The following is a 24,889-nucleotide window of genomic DNA, read 5'->3' as shown; positions in this document are numbered from 1 at the left end:
TCTCCTAATTTTTGTGACGTTTTAAAATCATCTAGTTTAAGCCTTTAATTTTTGAATTATCAACACCTAAATTATTCTTTACATGTTTTAAATGTATAAACTTTGCCATCAATAAACAGGAAACCCTTTTAAAGTACACCATAAAAAAACCCTTTCGAAATGTTCATTTACATTTCATATTAACCAGCAACTTCCCTTCCCAAACCGGATATCATCGCAAGCAAAACAAATTGCGCTCCCCAACCTCAGTGGCATTAAAATCGCTTTCCAATTTTTAATCACCCCAGGCAACCCCGGTTCCAATTCGTCAACCTCGAGCGAAACGTCGAACTCGTCGCAACAAAACAACGGCTGGAGCTTCGAGGAGCAATTCAAACAAGTACGACAGGTAAGTCGCGCGCACCCGGCAAGATGATGACTCCGTGTGGCTCCGGGGACTGTTGGGCACAGTTTGTGGCATCGAAGCGCCCTGCTCGATTGTGCCCATCGCCGTGGAAACGTTCCCGCGTTTCGCAATTTCTCAAAAATAACCCCCTTTTTTCCGGCCGGCCATAATTTCGCAAATCAAAAGATTGTGTACATGTTTTTTTTTATAGCGGAGTAGGTACCAGTGCCCGGTCGCTGGTGACGCGTAAACCTTGTTTGGACGCTTTATTTATGGCCCACCGTATACGGATGGAATGTACTACTTCCTTCTTGAGGGCAACCGGTCTACCGTTGCCACAGCATCAATATTTATGGTTACAATCATTCATGATGTTTACAATTTTAATTAACTATTAATGCAACGATCATCAGGCAGCGTGTGCGAATGTGGGTAGACTCGTATCTGCACAGAGATGCACATTTCTGTGGTTGATATAAAAATAGCATTAGAGGCGTCAAACTATCTTCTTCTAAAATGTGAATAATTTTAAATTAAACTTCATTCGTTGATTTATTTATCGAAAATTGAAGCATTTCGATAGTTAAGTAACACAGCATTTCAACCATTCCCAAGCATCTCTGGTTGTTTTCAACGCGCAATTAATTACCCTCCCTGCAATAAATGCAATTTCCAATGGAAGAAAGCCACTCTAGCGCTTAGAGCTCGTACACACAAACGCGCACGTCACGCCACTCGCAAGTGAAGTGGCCACATGTTTGCCTTGCAAGATAAATTACATCCACAACATGCTGATTAATTGCCGATCGAGAGTCAATAGCACGTTTCTATTAATTAATACTAGCACCCCTTCCGTGTGCTGCGGGATAGATGAGTTCGGGATGACCATTTCCACCACTCATCAAGTGCGAACGCGCGCTAGTGTGGCGCTGTGTATTATGTACCGTTCGGTTGCCATTACTTTGCAGTCTCTATTTGCTTCTATTGCAACACTTGGCAAATGGGAGTTCGTTTTTTTTTTTGTGATGTGCCATTTTATTGCTAGTGTGTCATGGGGATGAATATTCATTTTCCGTGCATACGCAAACGGTAGGAGTCGTTCGCGTTTGGTTGCTGCTGCTAGGACAAACGCAATCATAACCGACACCGGCGTAATCGTGTACGCGACTATCGGGGAGAAACTTATCGGTGTGTTGGTCGAAGTGTTTTTTGGGGTCGGAAAGTCGGATACTCCGTTGCACTTTTGATGCATTAGATAGGGTGATTTCTCCATTTGCTTAAGCTTGAAATCTGTGAAACTGTAGCCGGAAAGGGCACTTTGTAAGGGCAATGGCAGTTTATTTGGTTGAATGAAATAATTTGAGGCACGTGCCAAAGATCATGCCATGAGGAATGTTTATCCAATGCACAAATTGAAGTTTTCTGGTTAAAATCTGGTCGTTAAAAATTTGGTACAATGCTGAGACAGTGGCAGATTCGCTTGATCCTGAGCGATCCTGCGAACCGCAGCAGTTTAAGATCATTTTATTCGATGAAATTGATTAAAAGTTGATTTAATCTTTAGCAATCAATGTCCGTTTTCGAAAGAAAGACAACGTGCATGTTCGATTATTATGAAGTACCCTTAAATTGTTCGACATGTTCATTGTTGTGTTCAAGATTTTACTGCCCAACAGGCGTGATTGTTTCTCTATCCCCCACCAATAAATGCTGAAACCAACATGAATCCAGCTGATCAGCAGCACGAAGAAAGTATCGTACCAACGACGGACGGGCGAGACGGCACGCTAGCTAGTCTTACCCCCTGCAGCCACAAAATTGTGTACAGTAATTTGATATAAATTTTCACATCGAAGGAGACGACCCTAAGGAACATTGTGCTGGTGTCGCCGGGGTTTTGGTCTTGATCGCGCAGTCACATTTTTTTCTCTCTTTCCTGTTGTTCATACACCCTTGTTTAACTGCTGCATGTTCATCCGTTGAAACCTAAGGCATCAGGCGAGTGTGTTGGTCCGATCACGCTGTACATTTCGTCCACATTTACAGCTTGTTCATCAACTCGTGGTTCTGGTATTCGATATTATTATTTTTCATGCTTTTACTAATCGATTTGCAGACCCCTCGGTTGGTTGTTGTGCCCCTTCAGTTGGATTGTTGCTACTCTCGTCTAAAACGTTTGGTGTGACAGACGACTTCGAGGGAGAGTTGGAGTTAGTCATTAGAAATGATCGGGAACCTGTAGTTGGTCAAATATCCATAAATAACTCGATGTGTTTCTTTCGCTGGTTGGGTTCGGTTGGGATCGAATTGCTGAATAACGTTGGAGAATGGAGAAGAGAAAATTAAATCCGATGAATCTTGCTGCGCTCATTGGCCCTCTATGCCGCGATTAGTGCACAGCACAAGGACTACAGGAGACTTGATCAAGTCAAGATCTTAAAGTTTTATTCACTTTTTATATAATGTCATTCGTGTCTCACCATCCTTCCTTTCTTAAATTTATAAACCTGCTCCCTATCTGCCTTCGTGTTATATTCCTTGTACGGTTTGTCCTACCATTCCACAGAATTACAAATATTCATAATCGAATCTCCCCCGTGCCTACCATATGAGGCGTTGGGAAATTTGTCGAGCATGTCCGTCCACCCGGGCAATGGTGCGCATGTTTGCATTACGTCTGACACGATGCCGCCCATCTACCGTACCAGGATGACGCTGAAACTGTGACATCCGCTCATCCAGTGTAGACGATGGAGCGTAGCTCTGAGTCAGCTGCGGCGTAGCTTGGCCGTGTAGGGTGCGCATGAAGCGAGAAAAAAAAAACGTTCAAAGAAACATAGTCAACCCGAGATGATACACTGCCACACCGGGAACAGGGGGGGCAGGGTTCAGTTTTGTTTTTACATTTCGTCATCAGCCAACAATCAGACGCGCCAATATCATTTTGACATAATGTCACGTTCGTCTAATTAAATTAGCTTGAAAGTCAAACAGATCGAAACCGGAATGCATTATTGCGAATGAAATATTCATTGCAGAAAAAAAGCAATGTGACTTGCGAAAGGAAATATATGGACAAAGAAAGGCGTGTAATCGTGGACTACAGGGTGCAACAAAGTTTGTTGTAATATTGTGAACTACAAGAAATTGTTCTTTTTGATTACGAATCGATGGCTACAATGTCATTCTTTCCGGACGATTTAAAGGATTTTATATTCAATGCCCCTTTGTAAATTATTTGTAGCATAAATGGATAGTAGAATCGTGGTAGTTGAATTTTGCAGGACATTTCTTGACTAACGGCTTCATCTGATTCGGGCTGTATTGCCAACAAAATACACAAGCGGCTTAAAATGAAGAACCTAGGGGGCCTGGTGACTTTACTGCTTTCAGCTCAAGAAGATCTTCTAGCAATATCAATATCGGTATCGTCTAGACATTCATAATCACAATCTAATATGAGTCTAAGAGACTTCGAACTCTTAATCAACGTCTAACCTCTTGATCAAGATAGAGGAGCATCGATAGAGGACCAGGATAGAGGAGTGATACTGCTGTAAGTCCTCCCAGGAAGAAGCGACAGAAGAGTGCTTCTTAAATAGTAAATTAAGATCATGTATGCATCGAACTGTTTGAAGCAGTTTTTTGTAACTAGTTTTAAAATTTATCTACCAAGTAACTAGTCAGGCCTGCCATAATTACAAAGCGGCCAATTATTATAATTCAGAATCATGCTCACCACACTTCAACTGATGCGTAAACCAGTTCTCCAACGCCTTCCCTCTAGACATCGCGTAACGAGCGCGTGAGTCGTGTATTAAGATGACGACGCACGTCACAAAGCAATACAATCTCTCTCGCTATCGCAATTGTACGAGATTAAGTGATCAGAGTGCAAAGGAAAAAAGGCGATCCATTGCACTTGTGGATGGAACCGACGGTAAAACTTTACCGTTTGATTAGCATGCAGCAACAGCACACCAACAACGTTCGACGGTCCTCATCTTGCCGACCTCAAAACTCGCTTTGCCAAACATATCGCTTCACACACTGCACTGAAATTGAAACCGAAAAATGGAAGTCTAATTGTGTGCCACCGAACAACGTCGGATGGATGGATCCGAGCCGAAGGTCCTGTCGTGGTCTGGTGCGTGGGGGAGGTGGCAGGTTTCATTACGGAATGCACATGCATCAACACCACTCGCACGATGCAACGGTATCGGCGTATGTTCATTATTTTGCAGTTGTAATATATGCCGATGCATTTGTCTTTTAGTCACATTTCAATTTCGTTAGCTCTGCTAGCCTTCGTCGTGGTTTGACGGGATGCGCGTAATCACTCTTGCTTGCTCCTTCTCTGATGCGTTATGTGCACTCTGCTCCCATTTGATTGGAGCGATGGTTGGCAGACGTTCTATGTTACCGCGGCATACAACATAGTTGATCACAGTCCGTTTGATGGCATACATGAGCAGTGTGTGCTGCAATGGCGCTCGGATAGTGTGTTTTTCTAGGATGCGCATGCTTATGAATAAGACCTCGTCGAGATGCCAAAGGGCTGTCTGGGGTGGTATGTCTCGGGTTTGATGTTTTTGCAATGTAATACACTCTATGTGGAAGTATGATTGCGCAACAAATTTAACTACGCTTCAAATTTGCCTATTGATGGAGCAAAATGGAGTACAGTTGGTTGAAATAATTGAATTCTTTTTTGACATTTTATGAGGAGAAGATTGTATGATCCACAAATAAAAACGTAAAAGATCGATTTATCAACCAAAATTAATAATTTTCGATTACGAATACGTTGGTGCCTTTCCGTTTTGAAACATGACAGGATCAGCGATACTCATCGTCACTTGTGCCCCCAGAGATGACAGCTACATTAGGACGTTTCTCTCCATACCTTCCCGTTCGCCTCTTTTCCACTTCCTTCAACCGTTGATTATGTTTGTGAATAATTTCAGCAAGATGAAATCCATCCTGCAATCTTTCACCCCGTAATGTATGAAAAGCGCCGGCTGTTTTATTCCAACCTGCGTCGCTGCTTGAATACGGTCATCGGGGCGCACGGGTTTCCTCGGTCTTTCCGTTTGTCGAGCCGTCGACGGTAAAAATAGCATCTAATGCAACAACCCGCCCGCCAGCCGGCCTGCAAAGGCAAACGATCAGAGCTCGTACCGCAAGGATTCTGCTCAATGGTTGACATGACTCTAATCGGTTTGCCGTTAATTTTCGTAACGAAAAGAAAGAGATTCGCTTTGTGTAGATCGGCTGTCAATATTTTCTTCCCAACGCAATCGGTTGGTCGCGCGCCGGGTATGGGAGTGTTCGGATGGGTGAAACGGCAGCAGAGTTCAAGGTCTTGGTTTGAAGGCAGTGATGTTCGATGTTACGGTAAAAAAAAAACTTAACACAGGCACATAATCTATAAGAAGGAAATTAATTGGTTAGTCATGAAACGTTCCATTCACGATTTTTTTCCAACCCTACTCTTCCTGTTGCTCGTCTTCTCCCGACACGTCAAATGTTTAGCCGATTTAGATTTGAAAGAACTGCTCCTGCTCTCATCCTCCAACGATGCTCTTGGGAGATATGAGGACGCTAACAATCGTAGATGGAAGTGAGGGGAAACGATCTCCTTTAGGGACGAGAGTTATGATAATTTTCCTAAATTATTTCATCCTTCACTTTCTCAAGAAGCTCAGATGCTCGGACATAAGGATGGATGCTTTGACGGGGATGGGAAAGCGAGATGATGTTCCCGAGACAGGTTTTTCTTTCATATAAATTATGCTTGTCTTTTCTTCACAAACACAAAAAGAAAAAAAAAAGAATACAAAAGGTTCACTTGTGTGGACATCCCGGGTAGATGGGAGGTGTTGGAAAGTATTCAAATTATATTAAATAAGCTTATCACGAAAGCTTCTGTATTTGAAAACTTAGCGCAGCCCGGTCAGGCATCGTGTTTAGTATCGTTATGTTTTTTTTCTTCTTTTCGCTCATGCGTTTGTGTGTGCGCGCGTCTGTGGAGCTCATTGCAGTGCCCTTTATTCCAAGCCCAGGGCCATCCTTCGGACATCCTTTTCCTTGGAGGCAGTAGAATTAACTGCGACGATTCGACGGCAAACGGCAAGTGCAGTTTCGCTCGAGCACGGCGGCCAACAGAATACGTTCGGTCTCTCGCTCGCCGTGCAGAAAATTGTTATCACATGCGTGAGCATAATGATGCGATTCCGGTGGATTGTGCATTCGGGAGCTGGGAAATAATATATTTAAAAGATATCCTGCTTGTGTATCCGATCGAATGGTCGGCCGGTCGGATCCGATGGCTGTGGAGTGGAATCAAACGGAGTGGAATAAAAAGCGGTGCGCTCCGTGGAGTCCTCGCCCTTCGTTGTCCTCCACTCCGTCAAGATTGATTGGTCAATTTGTTGCCGGAGTGTGGTGCTACTGCAGAACGCAATGCGCCTTCTTTTGCGCCGCTGGGAAGACTCTCGCAAGAGCCTTGTATGCCTGTATCGGGCAGCTGATGCATGCAAATTAATTTTCAACATCGTTGAGATACAAAAATGTTTTGAACCACACTGGCTGGCTAACTGGTCAATTTATCATTTGAAACAGTTTATTTTGCAAGATAAATAACAATTGCTGGAAGAAAAATTCAACCTGTTGCGTACGATTTTCATTGCATTGGTTCGATTCCAACGCATTGAGGGTTTTTGCTTGAAACCGCAACCGAATCCATTGCATTTAGCATTGCGCATACTATTTGCAAACACTTGGGTGCAAATCGGTAGTACCGTTTGAATGAAATTCTTTGGCAGATTAACAGGTTAAGTAACCGATAAAGAAGGAAAACAATCTCGAACCTTTCTGCACAAATTATCATTAGTTTAACGTACCAACAGCTTTGGCAAGACGCTTAAGCCGAAATCGGCGGGATACGATTATTCGCCGAGGAATCTTCGGAATGTGGAATAAGTACTCTAATTGAGTTAACACATTGCGTGTGCTTAGTGCTAAGCCGCGGTAGTAATATCATGAATCATGAGCATACTTCACGATCTTTATGTTTTATGTCTTGGTTCCAAAGCAATATTTGCTTGCTTTTTGTTGAGATCACTATCGTACTATTTCTTCTTATTTTAATAAGGTCTTAGACGACGAATTCTGGGTTCTTTGACGACGATTGTAACTCCAGAAACTGGTGTGCCAAATATGAGAAAAAAGTCTCGATAAGATGCCATGCTCCTAGCAAAACTTTGTCGTAACGACGGCAGCTTCAGGCCAAATTAAAGACTCTGATCTGATTCGATTCAAAGTAAATGATCTGTCTTGCAAGAATATCTCTGTCTCAACAAGTCAAGAAAAGGCTTGAGGCTATATTCGTTTTATGCTTCGCAATAGAGGTTAGTCTAGAATGTTAGTTAATTCTAACTGTAATGCAGCTTATGGATATTATCAAGATGCGAACTGATCAGTAGATCAGTCCTTAGATCTGTCATTTCAAGATTTCTTGACAAGCTTTCAGAATTCTATCATTTTCCCACCGGATCGTATATATTTTTATTTTTTGCTTCAAAAATAGTTTATAACGTAGCATTAAAAATTAGTTCTTCCACTGGAATCATCATTCGTAAGTCTATGTATATTTTGCAAGGAAAACAAACTAATTTCCAAGGATCCAATCACGATCACGCGATCTCCCACCCAAGAAACCTCACGGTCGTATATCAAAACCATTTACGATGCCGCATTGTTTTTGGGACATGATGATTACTGACCCCACTTCACACAATGACATTTACCGGGTGACCACACAGGGCCAACGGTTATACCTTCTGTTGGAAGTGATTCGCTTCGAAAATTGGTGAAAACCTCCCCCATAAAGTATAACAGTTTAATGCAGCTCGCTTTCGGTTCGAGCGGGAAGAATTCGCTTAGATGTTTGCCGCAGGTTTTTGCTGCTGCTGCTGCTGGTGGTGGTGATGGTTTAGGGATGTGGGGAGACACAGTTAACAACGATCCGTTTTTCCCCGGTGGTCCCGTTTTCGTTCCCATCTCATCGACAGCGGTGGGAAGTGTGAATTGGCGTACGTGTTCGGTACGAGTGATGATTTGTGTTCGACGATCAGGCTTCATTTCGTGCATGCCGGATTAAGTGCAACGAGGTTACGAGAGGGGTTAGCTGAGCTGCATTTGGTGTGAACAAACTGCACTCGGTGCACACTATGTCTCTCTCTCTTCCGCAGCAGGATCTTGCGTATTGGCATGAAGTGGCCTGCATGGTGGTGTCGAACGCGAGATGTCTGTACCTCGTTTGTGGTAGATTAATTTGCTGATAGACGTTTTATAGTGTTTTACATGATGTACATTACTCTTTTTCGCGCGCTTGTTCGGTGCATTTATCATTGGGCTTAGGTCTTCTACGGGTGGGCGGAGAGTGGGAAAAAGGCGAACCGTGGAGAATGTTAATTTCGCTCAGCTTCTTGTGCATGGCATGTGACCAAGAGGAAGGATACTGTTTGCATCTCTGTTTGTGCATGTGGGTGAGGATGAGTGTATCTCGTCTCGGTGTGTTCGGAGCTTTGCGTGAGTAGATGAGAATTATTGGTGAGGCGCTCCCTCAACGGTGCGGTTGCATGTTAGGACATGATTGTAGATGCACGACGCAGGCATTAATTAAGGATCTGTTTCTTTGCATATCCAACGATGTGCTTCACGAATGCATATCGTTATGATTGTTGCTAGAACTATGTTGATTGTTACTGTTTAGGTTTTATTGACGGGACTAATTAAGGCAAATCTTTAAATTTTATATGTGAAATACAGAGCCCTGTCCTCGTTGTGATATGATCTAGAACATTTTAATTTCCTAGATTTCACATGACAGTCGATTTGTACTTTTATCTACCACTTACTATATTGAAATTGACTCTGAGTACATTGTAACAACCATTCTGTACTCCGTACGATCACGTCGCATTCATCTTTCAATAAATTGTGCTCAATTCCTTCCCGTTGCTCGTTACGGTTTCAAAACGATGCAAAATTAAGTTTAAACATGCGCATAGGTGTTACGATTTTGTCTTCGAAACTGAGCCCCAAAGATGAGTATAGCTCAAAGATTAAGCGTCTCAAATCATTCATGTGACGAATCGTTCCCTTACTTTATTTTCAACACGTCCATCATGCATCCCAAGCCCCTCAACTCTTAAGGGTAAACCGTGAAGCAAAAGAGCATCAGGCTTTTTTTGTTGTTGGTGTGCTTGATAAATTGTGGTCGTATTATGAGTAATATAAATTTTATTTCTACCATCGCTGCCACAATGTAACCGCACACTGTCCTTCGCATACTGGTGGAGGTGCGAAAGAAGGAAGGCTCATCCGCACCGGTGGTGTGCCAGGATACGGGCACGAAACATAAATGGGAAAAAAACGTACACCCATTAATACACACGCCGGGCACCGCTGTCTGTGGCGCGCGGTACAAATTGAATGAAAATGGAACTCTTTTAATAGAGTCAACACCTAACGGGGTGTGAGAATGGGAACGCCGCGGTAGTTGTCGCATGCTTGGGGAGCTTTATTCAAATCCACCATCCACCATGGTACCCATTTAGCAAAGCCACCACACGGCGCAACGGCATGAATGAACTTATTTCTTTCGCTCTGTCTGCCACACCGCGGGGAATCACAGCCGTACGCGATGACTCTCCGAGCTTCTCGGAGGTGGAAAAAAAAAGGTAAATAGGATTGATCGACGAGGATTAAAAGACGTGAGACGATCTTTCATACTCCGTTTTCATTTGTTTTGTTTGACAAAACGTTTCACTGATGTGAATTGGTTGGCTTTGGGGATCTGCGGGTGGGATTATAGGGACCCGTTTGCCAGCCCCATTCACCTGCAGCAAACCCCGCCGACTCAGCCTGCCGTTGGGACGGGTGTGCAGACGTTGCAAACCGGGGAACAAAAATTGGTAAAAGGCTTCTTGCGACTCCCACGGGTCGAGTCTCTGCAACCTGCTGAATGGTGTTCGTTTGTGCTCGTGGAGTGTGTGGTAATTATTTAATGCCCAGGCTCTTCCCCATGCTGTTTTGTGGAAATTGATACATCAACAAACGGTCCCGAGCCTCGGTCCGGAATGGTTGGTTGGTGGGTCAAGTGAAGGTACGGAAATTAGTAGAAAGTAAGATTACGGTATTAGTATTGCATATTAATGCTCTTCGTCACCAGCTACGCTCGTGTGGTAATTATTTTCTATTTTCAAAATAACATTCAAAATGCACTCATTTCTTACCCGCCTCGACCGTGTGGCACAATATTTGGTTTCGGTTCTCCGGTGGTTTCTCGCCGATGTTCATCCTCGTCGATCGCGCGGGTGTTCGTCGCGTCTCAACGCAAACCTGATGAAATCGTTCATTTAGCCCCTTTTGTGATTGGGGATTGTGATGGGGCGGCTGACGACGGGAACCGAACCGGTGACGATCGAACGCGCCGCAGTACACCGACGTTGCGCTCCATGATAAATTGTTTTGAATTATTCATTCTTTCAACGGCACGGAGCGATAAATTACCGACTTTTAACGAAATAAATAGAAGTCCCTCCGAATGGTGGTGGTGGTGACTGTATGCCCAGCATACATCGTTTAGTTGGTGCCCTGTATGGACTCTTTCTGTGCTGTCGAAAGCGGTATTTAATTTACCACAAGGAAGATGCATACTATGGAGGATTCGTTTGCGGGTCTCTGGAAAGGAGCTGGGAGGAGATATTTTAGATTGATTTTGTTTAGTTTGGTCTTTTCTGGTTAGGAAAACAATCGAAATTGTGAAGTAATTGGAATTTGTGTATTGAAGACGTTTTGTTTCTATTGTTGTGACAGCTTAAAATTGATTAACAATTTCGGGTTGAAATTCTTGGCGATCCATTTTGGAATCATTTGTACTTTCACACGTGTTCAATAACAATAACAGGTGATCAACACTTTTCGTAGAATTTTATATTGTTTTCCTACAACTTGTATTCAGCAAAAGCCTGAATAGCTGGAACATTAAATCGTGTCCCTGGATTTCACAGCATATATTCAAATAAATCATTCCCCACCCGAAGCTACTTTCTTGCACGCATTAGCATAATTCCCAATCCCTCAGAATGCATTATTACATTCCAAATAAAGAGATTTATCATTCCCGGGTGCTCCGCATTTCCCGAAGTGCTTGTCAAAGACCATGTCTCTCATTTGAAGGAATGTTCGTTCATCATCAAACGAACTCTACTCCTTCCGTGGCTTATCGGTTCACAGTCTGTGAAATAATTTAGAACCCTGTTTCCTGTACGTAGTAATTCCGCAAGCAACTTTCTGGTTCGCTGCCCGCCGGCAACGACACAAATGACGTTTCGCTCTCGACGTTTAGACCCACGAGCCAAAAAGGGCCAAGTAAACGCCCCCTGCGCCCGATCGCTCATTGCCCCCTCCACTCTCAGGTCTACGGACGAGTGCGAGACAAATGAGACACGGCACGTCTTGGATGGATGCACCCGGGTGTGCAGCGCAACCGCGAACGCCCTTTTAGCCCCATCGAACTGTTGATTCCTGCGCGCGAATCCACGAGAGAAAGGCACACCAAAGGCTCTGGCTGTGTGCCAGAATCGCACGCGTAGCATGCCTGCAAGATATAAAACTAGTAATTACCGCTGATTAAAATGATTCGTACTAATGATCGTACCCGTTTCTGTTCCGCTAACGCTTCCCCCCTCTTACCCTGTGTCGGTACGCGTTGCTCAGAACCAAATAACAGTGATCGTCCGACAGCCTTCCGCGTGCAATTTTGTATCCTCCAGCAAGAGTTTCATTCCATAGTACGGATGAAATCACATAAAGCCTGCACAGGAACGTTTGCAGGCCAGGACTCTTGGGTGCTCGGCTACATTTGTTGGCCCCCTTTTTCCGATGCCGAACACGGTCCTGTCAAACTTCGACCGGCATTATTCGAAGGGAAGAAGCTCGTGTGCCGTGAGGTGTGAGTCTCGGGACATATGTTCTCCGCAGGTTCGCTAATGTTATTAATTGCTCGGAGCCGTGCAGTTTTGTCTGAACTTCGCTTTTCTTTCGGCAAACGAAATGAAGCATGGATAAGCCAACGAAACAGGGGGGGTCATACTACGTTTAGTCCCTGCAGGGTCTAAAAGCGCGCGCGCGCTCGATCGCGCAATGTCCGACACATCGTGTTCTGGTGCAGTATTCTATCCCTACCTAAGCGGCCTATTCGTCCGTTCCAGCCACCGCTGTCAGCTGACCGTGAGAGAAGAGTTTTGCTTGTGGCCAGAAGTTATGGTTTTAATTACCGCTGCACTACTTTGCACGCGTTTGCAGGAGAAGATTTCTTTGACGTACGAACGATCAATGCGTTGTGGATGTGATCAACTGAAAAGTTTATATTCCGAACCTGATTCTTATCTCTTATTGATTTAATGCATATAGCAGTAACGTCTTAGGACATGAAGATCCACTTGTATTTTTATTAACTAACACAATTTAATTGTGTTAATTGTCTCTTGTCGACTCTTGGAATAATTTATGGTACTTACAAATATACAAAATTATTTTAAGAAATACATTTTTTATCCTCAATACTTCAATTCCTTGCACATTATCTTGTACTGGACATCTCGTGCTTGTGACCTTTCATTGAATTTCGGCAAGTTAAGATAAAATTTAGATAAACTGTTTTAATAAAACCTTTACACATCCTCAATCACCCTCACCACTGATACAACAATGACTCCCTCGCAAAGTTCTCCACTATTAGTATGACCGTGAAGGAAAATAATCACCCTCTTTCGCGCTGGAGGACAGCATCACTCTTAACATCTCTATCGTCATCATCATCAGCACCGTTCCGTGAGCAGATAAATGCACTTGAGTGATTCTCACCTTCCCCACGCCCTCACCCAACCTTCATGATGCAGCATTGCACCGCATGCAACGACGCATTTCAAGGGCGCAGAACGGTATCCGAATTTTCGAAACCCACGAAACTAGTCCCGACGAAATGTCTATATTTAGCGGTGGGATTAATTTATCGATTGTCACGGCTCGTTCCGTCAGAAAGCGGCTAACGGCTTTTCCAGTAAGAGCAGTACGTCGTGCATCCGTCGTAAAAGGATGCGCTTGTTCCCGAGCGTCCGCGCTGCTGCTGCCTCCGTGGGGAATTAATTTTGCTATGGCTGCTTCTCCCCCCCGGTGCAAACACGGCGGCCGCCTCAGAACCTTCGAAGGAGTCTATTAATAGTGATCACTTCATCAATTTCCAATCAAAATTAATCGTCTTGTGTGTGATGTGTTCGTTTGGTTTCGTTTCGCTTGATGCTGGTAGGGGTGTAAGGGAGGATGTAAACGAAACAAGGACGAGATCTCCCTCCCGTTGAACGGTTTAATTAGAGCGAGGGATGTTTGGAAGGAGCTGAGTAGGGTAGCAACGGTAAGACACAGGGACGCATGGAAAGATTTTTACGGCCAGTGGATCATAATGACACGCTGGAAGAGCAGCTGACCCTGGGTATCATCACTGTGTCCTGATGGTTGTCCTCGCAACTTTACAGCGTAACTAGGTTTGCTGTGAGGGTGGGATTATAGGCATGGGCTCTATTGGAAGAAGAACAGCTGTATCCTATCAGCGTTTAATGGTTTACTAAAATGATAGTCACTTCTCCAGGCAATCAGGAGCATTTTAGGAGGCATGTTTGAGACGAAATGTTTGCTCTATAATGACGAGTAAACATTTTATTTGGAAAGGTTTGACTCATTGTTTCGAAATTGGGAAATCTTTAATGGCCTTATGCTTCTTAGGTATTTCCTTCAAGCTGGACTGAATGGAACTGGATGTGATTGTGTCACTAACATTAATGTTACTTCTGATGCGTTGTTTGAAGTGTTTATTTGTGAAATCTGCTGCAAAAATCTGCATTAATCCTGAAGCGTTGATAAGCGGCCAAACATTGCTAGCCTCGAGTGAGACAAAAAGCATTAAAGGCACTGCTTATTAAAATCCATCTGGACATCTGGACGTCATGAGGAATCTCATCCAAATACCACGATACTTGTATGAAAGCTATCGCATTTTTGCTCGGAAAATACTGGATATTAAATTTTCCAATAATATTTTCAATTTCTCCATATGCTAAACAAACAGTCTACATCTTACTTTACAATTTTCTTAATATGTCAAGGTCAACAATCGGAATCGGCATGTTTCATATTGATACATTCCGCGAACGATTTATTTGAACAGTACATTCGTTTTCATAAGGTCGCTTCTTCACTCGGACCACAGTTTCCGCCTTACTCTGCTTCATCCACTAGATGCCGAAGATTCCGTTTCCCGAAATCTAATAAAACTTTGATCACCAAACGCATGTAGCGGCATGTGGCTGTCACCACATGTTTGCCATTACGAGCTGCTCAACTTCAAGATCGTGCTCCGCACCGATTCTGCATCCTCAAGACCAACGCGTCTAGCGAGGGAAGGATGGTTAGTGTGGATGCGCAGCATCTCCGAACCAAGTGACAGTGGAGGGATAGTAAAAGATACTACGTCACTACGAGACAAATTTGTGTAACGATTTTATGACTTTTTTCCCTAAGCGTCTCGGGAACGAACGGCCATATTCTTATGCTCCGTGCCTGGAAGAACGCTGCCGTGGAACAAAATTTCATCCGCTGGCGATCGGTCTTGCGCTTCCCACCATTTCTTTTCTGTCCACTTTTAAGTCAGACGAACAAAATATGAGCTATTGTTTTTATGCCCACTGTTGATGCTCTGATGCGGCCACGGTCACGAAAATATGGGTCAACCACAGTTTCCGACGCAAACTTTTCCACTGCAGTTGCAGCTGCATATGGAGGGGGAAAATTTGACGGCAAGAGGACGTAGAAACGGGCACGATCTGCGATCGTACTGACTTTTTTCCCTGCTGTTGGTGTGGTTGTTGTTGCTCATTTCTTCTTCCAGCCCAGCACGTCCAGGGTGAACATGATGCTCGGTGTCGCCCGAAGCAAGAACCGTTGTGTGAAGAAGCGAACCGAGGGAGTGCAACATTTTTCCCATTGGTGTAGGTCGCGCTATGTTTTCGAGTTCGGTGTCGCCGTGTGTAGATCGCGCCCCGCTAAGGATGGGACAGATTTTCCCACTTGCGTGATTGCTGTGCTTGCTGTTACTTATGGTCCCCGCATAGCGTAACGGGGAGCGAACGAGTGCGTGAATTTTTATTACCGAGGATTATTATTATTGATGGTTGTTCAACGACATTGAATGCTCCGATTTGTGTCGTTGGGTGTGTACGTGTATTTCTTTTCTAAAATAAAATTAATGTCCCTTTTGTTTGTATGTGGTAGTGTAGTTTCGATCGCGATTTCTCTTCGTAAAGGTTCTTGCTCTCTGCTACCAATGACACAGGACATGTGCTTAACATACGGGTGGTGTCAGTGGTTAGACGTGTAGGTGACAGAGGGCGTATGCTGGATTTATCGATACTTTAAAATCACACCACCAGCTTTTTGCCAATTGACCACACTCACCAGCTTCAGAGTTAACAACGAGGTAATTGTCATAATCACTGATCCATCCCATAGATTGGTTGATTTGATGTGAGTCCTTAAGAGTGAAGTTATATCTGGGTGGAATTTGGATTAAGAGAGAGCTATAATTTATGGCCTCAGCATCGCAATCAAAAGGCACTTTATTATAATTAAAGCTAGAAAAAATTAACCTCAGAACTGACCAAAAAATTTACCAAAAATAATATTTATATCGAGGCACCAATTTACATAATTAACAGAAAAAGCACGGAGGAACCAATGATCATTTTACTGTACAACTGCGAGTAAAATATGGTCAAAGAAACCAGAAATTGTAGGCCTCTAAAAATTGAAATGCAAAGGAAGATGTCGTGATTCCTCTCGATTAGGATCGTGTCATTAATAATTTAATCGTCCCTTGACTTTATATCAAACGAAAATTTTCTTCACTGAACTTTATCGCTATTTTCAGCCTAGTCACCGATTTTCCTTGTAAAAAATCAGCAAAATAACAAAAAAAACCCTAAACATTACACTGCACTTCGTAAATTCCCCTGTTACGAAACCATACAAATGGACACAGACCACGCTACGTGCCTGCGTCAATTTTCATCCATCGTGTGCAGTTGGCCCGATTGTAAGAGGGTGGAAAAGCGTATACATATACGGGTGCGATAAGAAAATTCCTAACCCACCGGCTGGAGAGCGTGCATTTTCCCACATCTCCCACGTTGGCGTAAGCGGCACAACCCGATGCTTGCTTGCTGCGCATGGGTGCTCTTTCTGCTAGCACCGCGCGTAGCAATGCTGCGTTTATGTTTATGTTCGATATAACGATATTTCATTCGCACTCTCGCACATAGTGAGCTGCGCCTGGTGAGCTGGGTGGTGATTCTCTTCTCACGCCATGTTGCGATGCGTGTCTGCACTGCTCGTACCGCCTGTGGTGTGAGTGAGATGGGCAACGGTCGTGTGTAGATTAATCATCGGAAAGAGACGACATGCCGTTGCACGCACGCGTTGTGATGAGGGCGTGCGAGCGAGAGCGCCCGAATGGGTCGCTTTTTTTGCTTACATTTCTCCGCATTTTATCTTCTCCTAATGCCCCGTTAGTTTACCTTTGTGATCGAGAGATCGAGGATCGAATCCGGTGCCGCTGGTGCTGTCGCTGCTGCTGCTGCTGCCTCTGATCGAATACGCTCGATGGCGGTATGTTGTTTCGACGATATTACACAGCGAGCTAGTTAATGTGTGCATTTCGCGGATCGGGTATATTAGAGCACAGCAGGATAAATTGATGGTGTGAACGTGAACGTGAAAAACTAAGGCAGTGTTTGTAGATCGTCTGAGCGAAGGGTTGGTACGTCAACAAGTAAAAACGGCCACCACCGAGAAAGGATCTCTTCAATCTAGTTTTGTGAAGTGCTGAAAGTCACACTGTACGTTGACGTTGGTGCTCTTTGTTTAGCTATAGTGTGTGTGTCTTCAATCTTGAGATGTTACTGATATTAATTCGCCTTCTTCAAGCGCACGTACAGTGAAGTGACGTTTTTACGAGAAATTTCTAACTAAAGTGCGTGCCACTGGCAGTGCCAAAGAATCCTTGTCCAACCGCGAACGTTTAACTAAAAAAGCAGTGTGTGTTTGCGCGCGTGTGGAACATAACTCAACAAATGTTTCGGCGTGATTGTTGTGTTCCCTTGTGTAGTTCCGATGGTTAAGAACTCTTTCCTTTCGTTAGTGAAATTTTATCAAGTTCTGTGCTAACATATTAAAGTTTGTGAATATTTTTAAATCGTTTAGTGAAACATTTGTGCGTGTTTATCTATTTCGGGGGAACCGCCTAACCAAAAAAAAAATCCAACGACAGTTTGTGTACGCGAATCTCCATTGTAGCGACGGCAAATTTTTCGCTACCTTGTACAGTGCAGTGTTACAACGTCTTGCAGCAGTGAAAATGTTACCCGTCGACAATCAGCTCAGTGAGGTAGGAATTTGTTGTTACCGAAGATGCGTTAGTCACTTTTGTTTCTGTACCTTTCGAAAAGGGATGTATGACAAAATGTAGAATCTTCCGCTACCCGTCATTAAAATGATGCCGATCATGTGCGTTCCTTTACGTGATCTGGCAGTGCTTTGTTTCGTGTGAGATTAAGCTTGAGAGGACAGCAATTGAAATAACGAGCAAGTAGATCTTTTGTAAGGAAGGTCAGTAGCAACACAAGCAATGGACAAACCAACTCGAAACATCTCGTCAAGCCCGGGTGGTATGCAAATCGAGCTGGTCCGCCTGCAAATGGATGGGCGAACTGTGCCAGCAAAACCGTTGCCGAAGGATCGCCTTCATGTAAAAGGGACGACGACCATCCCGAGTCCCAAAGTAGTCGGTGTCGCCATCGTTCAGTGTCGCCGTTGGTTCGAGTCATAAATGTATGCCGTCTGGATGTGGATTGAAAGTGAACGATTGCGCTTTGCCGATCGTCCTGATCCTTTCTTCCATGGATCACTATGGCTGGTAGAAGATGCCATTGTAATTTGAGCCTGCCGGTTACGAGTCTTCGACTACGTGACTCGGATGCAATAATTTATGTTTTATTATTGCTCGAGAACAGTTACTTGGGTTGTTTTGGTCATTGAGATTCTTTTTGAGTCTTCTGTTGGGAAGAGCAAATTGAGACAATGATTATTAAGTTGAAGTTATTTACTTATTTACTGCCTACAAAAATTATACATTAAATTGCATTAATACTACGGCTGCGTTGCGATGAGATTAAAGAAAGCTCCATTAATTGCACAATAATGAACGCCAAGTGTAATCTCACGGTCATTGGAATTTCCATCAAACACAGGCCCCTTTCCCTTTATCAGCATCCTGTTTCGAAACCTATGCTATCATCTTCGATAATATCCTCAAACCAAACAACCCAAACGATCTTGTACGGGTTTATCACCGCTACTTTCCGGCAAACGTAATTTCCCAGCGGGAATCAACCCACACAAACAAAATCCGTTATCCTGCGATCGAACCATACCATTTTTCCAAATCATTGCCACACAATACCCTGCCCCCGAACCCGGAGGCGTCTCGGGTCGAGCAAGAAATGAAAAGGAAAACCCCTAAGAAAATAGAGCTATCTTCAACTGGGCCCCGGTGCATGGTCGGTTGTGCGCTGTGTAAAGTTAATGTGACAAATCTCTTAATCCTCTTCGATCGCTTTGTCGCGTATCGCTTTGCTCACATAGTAGTGAGGGATTTCGCCGATAATGCGAACCCTGGCCCAAACCAGGGTTTGGGTTTGCTCCAGCTGCTCCGGATAGTTTGGCGGTGAAGGAACGGCATAAAAATAGCATCACATACACACTCACACCCAAGGCCTGTAACAGTCGCTCTTCACCCGGTTCGGTTGAGGTTTTGTTTTCCCTTTTTTTTTTTCCTCTCCGATTCTCCCACTAGCTTCTTCTGGTGCACGAGCACTCAAAAGGGAATTCTCACCGCGTCGAGCGTCCTTCGGATGGCACGGGTCGGGTTCCTGCTGTCGAGGGCGTCGAGAAAACATCTTGTGTCCTTGCTTTTGGGAAACAAACACGACATTACGCGCTCTAATCTTTCCTCATCTTTTGCCCAGTTTCCAGTTCGGTAACGATTTCATTAAATGACTCCGAATTGTCATCCCTTACTTCACGCGCCTTTCTTCTAGCTGCTCTGTACAGGAGGTAGCGCGTTTCTTCGATTGATGTCATTCGATGAAGCGATAGAAAAGGAAAACGGTTTGGTGTGTGCGTGTGTGCCCACCGGTACATCTACCCCACAGAGTTGTGTGTGCTACCTGTTTGCCGTGTTGAGCCGTTTAAATGTCATTTAACGGGCTCCCATTCTGACGAGGTCTTCCGAAAAATAAAGCCACAAAAATAGAAGGCGATGATACATTACAGATTTATTACATTCGAGCACAATGCGTTTTCACGGGTGGACCAGGCCTTGAATGCTAGGATTATCCTTCACAAAAAGAAAGGTGGATGGTGGGAGAGGTGGTGATGGTGTCCGCAACGCTAGTGGACAAATCACGCTGATTGAAGACGATTTATTACGGGCGTGTTAGATCAGTTGATGGATACATCTCAATCTTTTGATGCATTTCTGGGTGTCTCTGTTAAGATGGTTTAATAATTACACAACACACTGGACGAGGAAGTGTGTTCGACGTTGTTGAATTCATTCTGTGCTATGTAATGATTTTGTATACAATGGAAGCGTTTGCATCATGAAAATGGTTGATTAATTACGGCTGACGATCAAGTTAAGGCTGACAAATGAGGACATCAATCGTAGGCTCGTACTTTCATTTTTCTTGTTTTTTTTTCGAATGGAGATTGGCTCTTTGAATGTGAATGAATAAGGCTTCGGATGATTATTTTTGGGAATATCGGTACATTTTTTTCATTGGAAAAATTCTTCAAAATTGCTCAAAAGCAAAGAAGGGACTGCTATTTTAAGAGCATTTCGTTTTATCTTATCTCCTATATAAGAAACTGCAGTTTTATCAATTTCCCAGAAACTTTCCAAGAACCCAAAAAAAAAAGGGACAGCAATCGATCTTGCAGTGCTGTATGCTAAATACACCCACCCAGCTATATTGACAAATCGGCTAAAGGATCAATTGCTCAGCAAAGTTCTCCAGGAAGTGATCAATTCAGACAGCTCAGATGTTCGATCCTCGTGGTGGTAAAGCACAGAAGAGGATCAAGATGTTCACCATCGATCTTTCTTACACTCCCGCTGTGCTCGGTGTGGCTCTCTTCGGCCCCGTTCGTCCGTTACATGTACCCGGTACCATGTGGCATTGCGTTGGCCGTTTCGTAGGCAAGCAAAGGAAGCTATAATTTGTCTTTGCCAACTACTGACCGCCGTGCCAAAGAAATAGGAAAAAAAGATCATAATTTTGTCAATGAATTTAGGATACCCCGAGTAGACATGTCCATGTCCTCTTGCCATGTACGGTTAAGATAATCGCCCAGTGTGCTTCTTCCCGTTGTCGTCTTCATTGATTCTGAAGCAGGCTAATGCCGCACAATAGGGACACAGTAGCGTTGAAGTAGTTGGCAAGAGTATACACTGCATTTGAGATCAGCGTCCGCATTTTTATTGCCCTGATGAACGACGATCCTTGACGACGAAATCCTGATCGATGTCGCCGGGGCTTCATATTTCGCCCGATGCACAAATCCTTCGGGGCGAGGTAACGAAACTCCGGGCAGGGACGCTGCATGCCAACACATCGCTTTAAAATGGGTCTTCTTTAAAGGGTAGGCTTGTTGCCGGGTTTTCTTCGGTACCGCATTTGTGTCTGTGCGATACTTGTTCATCGTATGCTGTCCGGGTACGATAACGAACCTTGGAAAGGACATGTGTGGATTTGTTCTACGAAGTAATCACAGAGGGAAAAAAGGGAAAATGTAGGAGTTATTGGAAGAGCAAGAGGTTTAAGGGAAATATGAATAAATTAAACATGAGTCGAGACGAGAAAATGATTACAAAGGATGTATGCCACTCTTCGGATAGCTACAAACAAGCGACAAAGAGACTGGGCGACTGAGATGGGTAAGGATCGATCAGTAACGCTTTTAAACTTCAAACTGAAGACATTCAGCTGCTGTGTAACGCCCAAGGGAATTATTCAGATTCATTTATAAGCTGGAGCAATAAAATATTGATAGCTTTTCCGTATCGTTTAGCTAATGCTTTACTTATTCTAGCAAAACAAACAACTTTTTCAACTATTGCTACATTGTTATTCTTGAAGACAGGAAACGATCTCACATTGTAGACCGCTCAACAATGTGTCAAGCCTCGTGTGATCATGAATCGCATCGTGAAGTTGATTTGTTTTCCGCTTTTTGCCCCCACGGATGGTTCCAATCGGCCCATATTCACGTTTTTATGGACTGTTTAAAATCGCATTTATTAGCAAATTATGACAATCCGTTGATGTCGCGCTCTGCTGTTGCTGCTGATGATGATGATCGGTCGGCCACGATATCGAACCGGGTGTCGGATCCGATCGGAGGAGAAGCTATAAAAACTGGTCCCCTTCCTCGCCCGCGACTTCTTCACCCCTGCCAACCAGGGACGCAGAAGCAACGGTAGCAGATTAAAGTATACTCATTTTACGGCTCGTTTTAACATTTAGTGTCAGCCGTAGCTGACCTGACCGGACTATGTTTGCGAGCCGGCTGCGTTGTGATGGTGTTTGTGAAGATATCGCACGGCCGGATTCGGTGGCGACAGACACTTTAACGCGTATCGAAACGATGTAGAGAAGGTTGTGTCTGTACACCGATTGTGTTGCTTGTTTTATGTACTATTCGCCTTCCCGGCCGGTCTGCCCGTTTTGACGGAGCAGACCTTCAGAGTATGCACCTGTCGGCGGCGGCATCGTCAGAAGATGCACGGGACGCGCATCCGTTGCAGTTTTGTTGCGGCTCGTTCCGTTCGACCTCCGGTATGTCTAATAAAATATAGCGTTGATTAAAGTTTAAATTACAATGTTGCTGTACTGATGTGTGTCTGGATGGTTTTGCTGCCAGAATAGACTAAAACGATCCAATGCGATGGAGGAGGGCCAAATAGTTCGATAGGTCACCATCGGACCAGCGGGCCTCGCTTGTAACGTTTTGTTTTTTAACGATTAATAATTCAAAAATTACCACAGTTGACGCGTCGGGGGTGTTTGTTGGTTGGCATTTTGCGTACAGCAAAGTGTAGACGGCCATAGGGCTAACGTATGATTGGGATATATTTTACCAAGGGCAAAACCCCGCCCCAAGTAAGGTGTTTCCGCCTCGAGGGCAACACAATTCGATTAGCTGGAGAAACATTGTTTTGTGTAGCTGTGTTTAGTTGCTACAGCAAGTGATGTGATCGGCGATCATATTTCAATGAGACAAAAACTTGCATCCCAATCAGGGAACCTCTCTCAGCGTTCCATAACAACCCTACTCAACGGAGGGAAGTAAACATTTTTAATTTGAATTTTATTGATCGTAAAAGATGTCTAATTATGATTGAATCATTTTATCAGCCAGTAAAGTTTTATTGTGCCCATTTTTTGCGTTGTGTTGATTAGTTCTTTTGTCATATGACTTAACAATATTTCAAGGAAAAGCAATTATTCAAATTTTAGTTTGACTCGTCTATACGTTTTAATGTAAGTAATTTAAAAGCTTTTTAATTATAATTTTATAGAAAAATATTAACTAACATTGTCTGGGTTTTATTTTCTGTAGAAAAAAGTATTATAATCTAACTGATCATGTCAAGGATAAGGCAAGAAACAAGGAGAAAATGCCTCGAGAAATTTGTAAATAATCAGCTCATGAAGAGCTGAAATTACAGCACCGAGTTGTAACACTTAAAGTAATATAAAATAGAAAAAATTTTATAATCTAATCGTTGTAAAACGATTTACAGATACATTTCCTATTCGTCAATAAACATCCCATCCTCTGCCTATTGTCATCGAAAGGGTGAACCAAATAAAAAAGAAACATCACAATAGTGCTTGGTTATGTTATCCGGTTTGCTGAAAACAGCCGGAAAAGCGCCAAAACAAAAACAAACCAAAAAAAAACGGCCTGGAAAGTTCCAGCATGAATTCCCGTCGTTCGGCAACTTGTAGTCCGGCAAAGAAAATGTTGATGTTGGCTGATGGCTTTATGATGCGACCTGCCGTGAGGTGGTGGTTTTTTTTTGTACTGTTGCTGCTGCTTTTGTTATTGTTTCTAGCCTATTGCGCTTTCTTCCCCAGCTCGGCCAGCAAACCGAGCTTGTTTCGGTATTTCCAGCGGTGTTCTAGATTATGTTGTCGCTTTTGTTGTGCGACTTTGTTTCCTTTTACCTTTCTGGTGGTACCCTGTACGCCACATATGCGCTTGTTCCTTCCCCGATACCATAAGGATGTTTATCTCTATCTCCCGATGATGCTGCTAAGGATGTTATAAAACCCGGGGTACAGGATATACCCTTGTACCGTGGGCCACCCCTAATCGAACGGGCCATTATTACACACTTACAGACTGGGGGCACGTACGCACGCACGCACTCAGCCTATTGTGTTTGTGTGTGTGTGTGTGTGTGGCGGCATTATTGTCCTGGAATTATTAGGTGAAAGGAAAGAGCAAATAAAAAACGCAAAGAATACCTGTTCAAGGGTAGGTCGGGTTTTTCGGGTCGGATTGTGTCCGCCTTTCTGGGCGGCAAAAGGATGGCCAGGAAGCAGGCACACTAAGGTCAACCATATATGTATTTGCTACCACCAGCCAGCCAACAGCACGGTACCAGCATCATTATCGAGCCATGAAGAATCTGTTTTGACTTGTTGCACGCGTCGGATCATTCGCTCGGGGAGTAGCGTTCTTATTCATCCCCTAAGAAGGGAAGGTTCAAATTCACACCAAGTGTGCATTATGCGGCCAGAAGAGGGGGAGAAAAAAACCTAGGGGCAAGCACAATACCCGGCCTGGTTACGCTACAACGCCAAAAGGCTGGTTCTGTTTATGCTTTTGTCGTTAAAAAACAGAACAAGGTGAGCTAAATCGATGTGGAGTTATTTGTGCGCGTTACAAAGCGCGCAGTGAAAAGCTGTGAAAAATCTGGCTTCACTGTTTTCGAGAGAAATTAAATTCGATTAGATTTTATTTTCCCACAACAAATCGAAACTCGCGTTAGTGCCTTTTGTTTTAATGTGCTACTTGTTTCAATTTTCCACGAAGAAAACTCCTCTGCGGAGGAACTTGATTTTTACGCCCACTTTAGCCCACTAGTTCGCGCGTTGTTCGACCAATTGCTGATGGCTCCCGTGGTGAGGGCCTAGCCTAATCTGCCCAAGAAGTGTTCTAGTTTATTGATGCCCTTTCGCTAAACTG

At 43.8% G+C, this 24,889-nt stretch overlaps 4 protein-coding genes across 4 annotated transcripts in view; 2 read left to right on the top strand and 2 right to left on the bottom strand.

The window, feature by feature from the left end:
• Positions 1-24,889, top strand: part of LOC126563527 (uncharacterized) — a 387,646-nt gene that overhangs the window by 97,340 nt on the left and 265,417 nt on the right. The gene's annotated exons all lie outside the window — the stretch shown is intronic.
• LOC126562593 (replication factor C subunit 5) overlaps positions 1-24,889 on the bottom strand; it is a 431,263-nt gene that overhangs the window by 203,784 nt on the left and 202,590 nt on the right. The gene's annotated exons all lie outside the window — the stretch shown is intronic.
• Positions 1-24,889, bottom strand: part of LOC126562792 (craniofacial development protein 1) — a 170,308-nt gene that overhangs the window by 43,974 nt on the left and 101,445 nt on the right. The gene's annotated exons all lie outside the window — the stretch shown is intronic.
• Positions 1-24,889, top strand: part of LOC126563544 (protein dead ringer) — a 97,264-nt gene that overhangs the window by 19,641 nt on the left and 52,734 nt on the right. Inside the window, exon 4 of the mRNA XM_050220190.1 lies at positions 288-388. Coding sequence (XP_050076147.1) covers positions 288-388 — 101 coding nt within the window. The remainder of the gene's footprint in view (positions 1-287; positions 389-24,889) is intronic.

The sequence above is a fragment of the Anopheles maculipalpis genome, chromosome 3RL, assembly GCF_943734695.1.
Source record: "Anopheles maculipalpis chromosome 3RL, idAnoMacuDA_375_x, whole genome shotgun sequence".
In the NCBI taxonomy this organism is placed as follows: domain Eukaryota; kingdom Metazoa; phylum Arthropoda; class Insecta; order Diptera; family Culicidae; genus Anopheles; species Anopheles maculipalpis.
The sequence above is the reverse complement of the archived record's forward strand: the minus strand, read 5'-3'. Positions and strand labels throughout refer to the sequence as shown.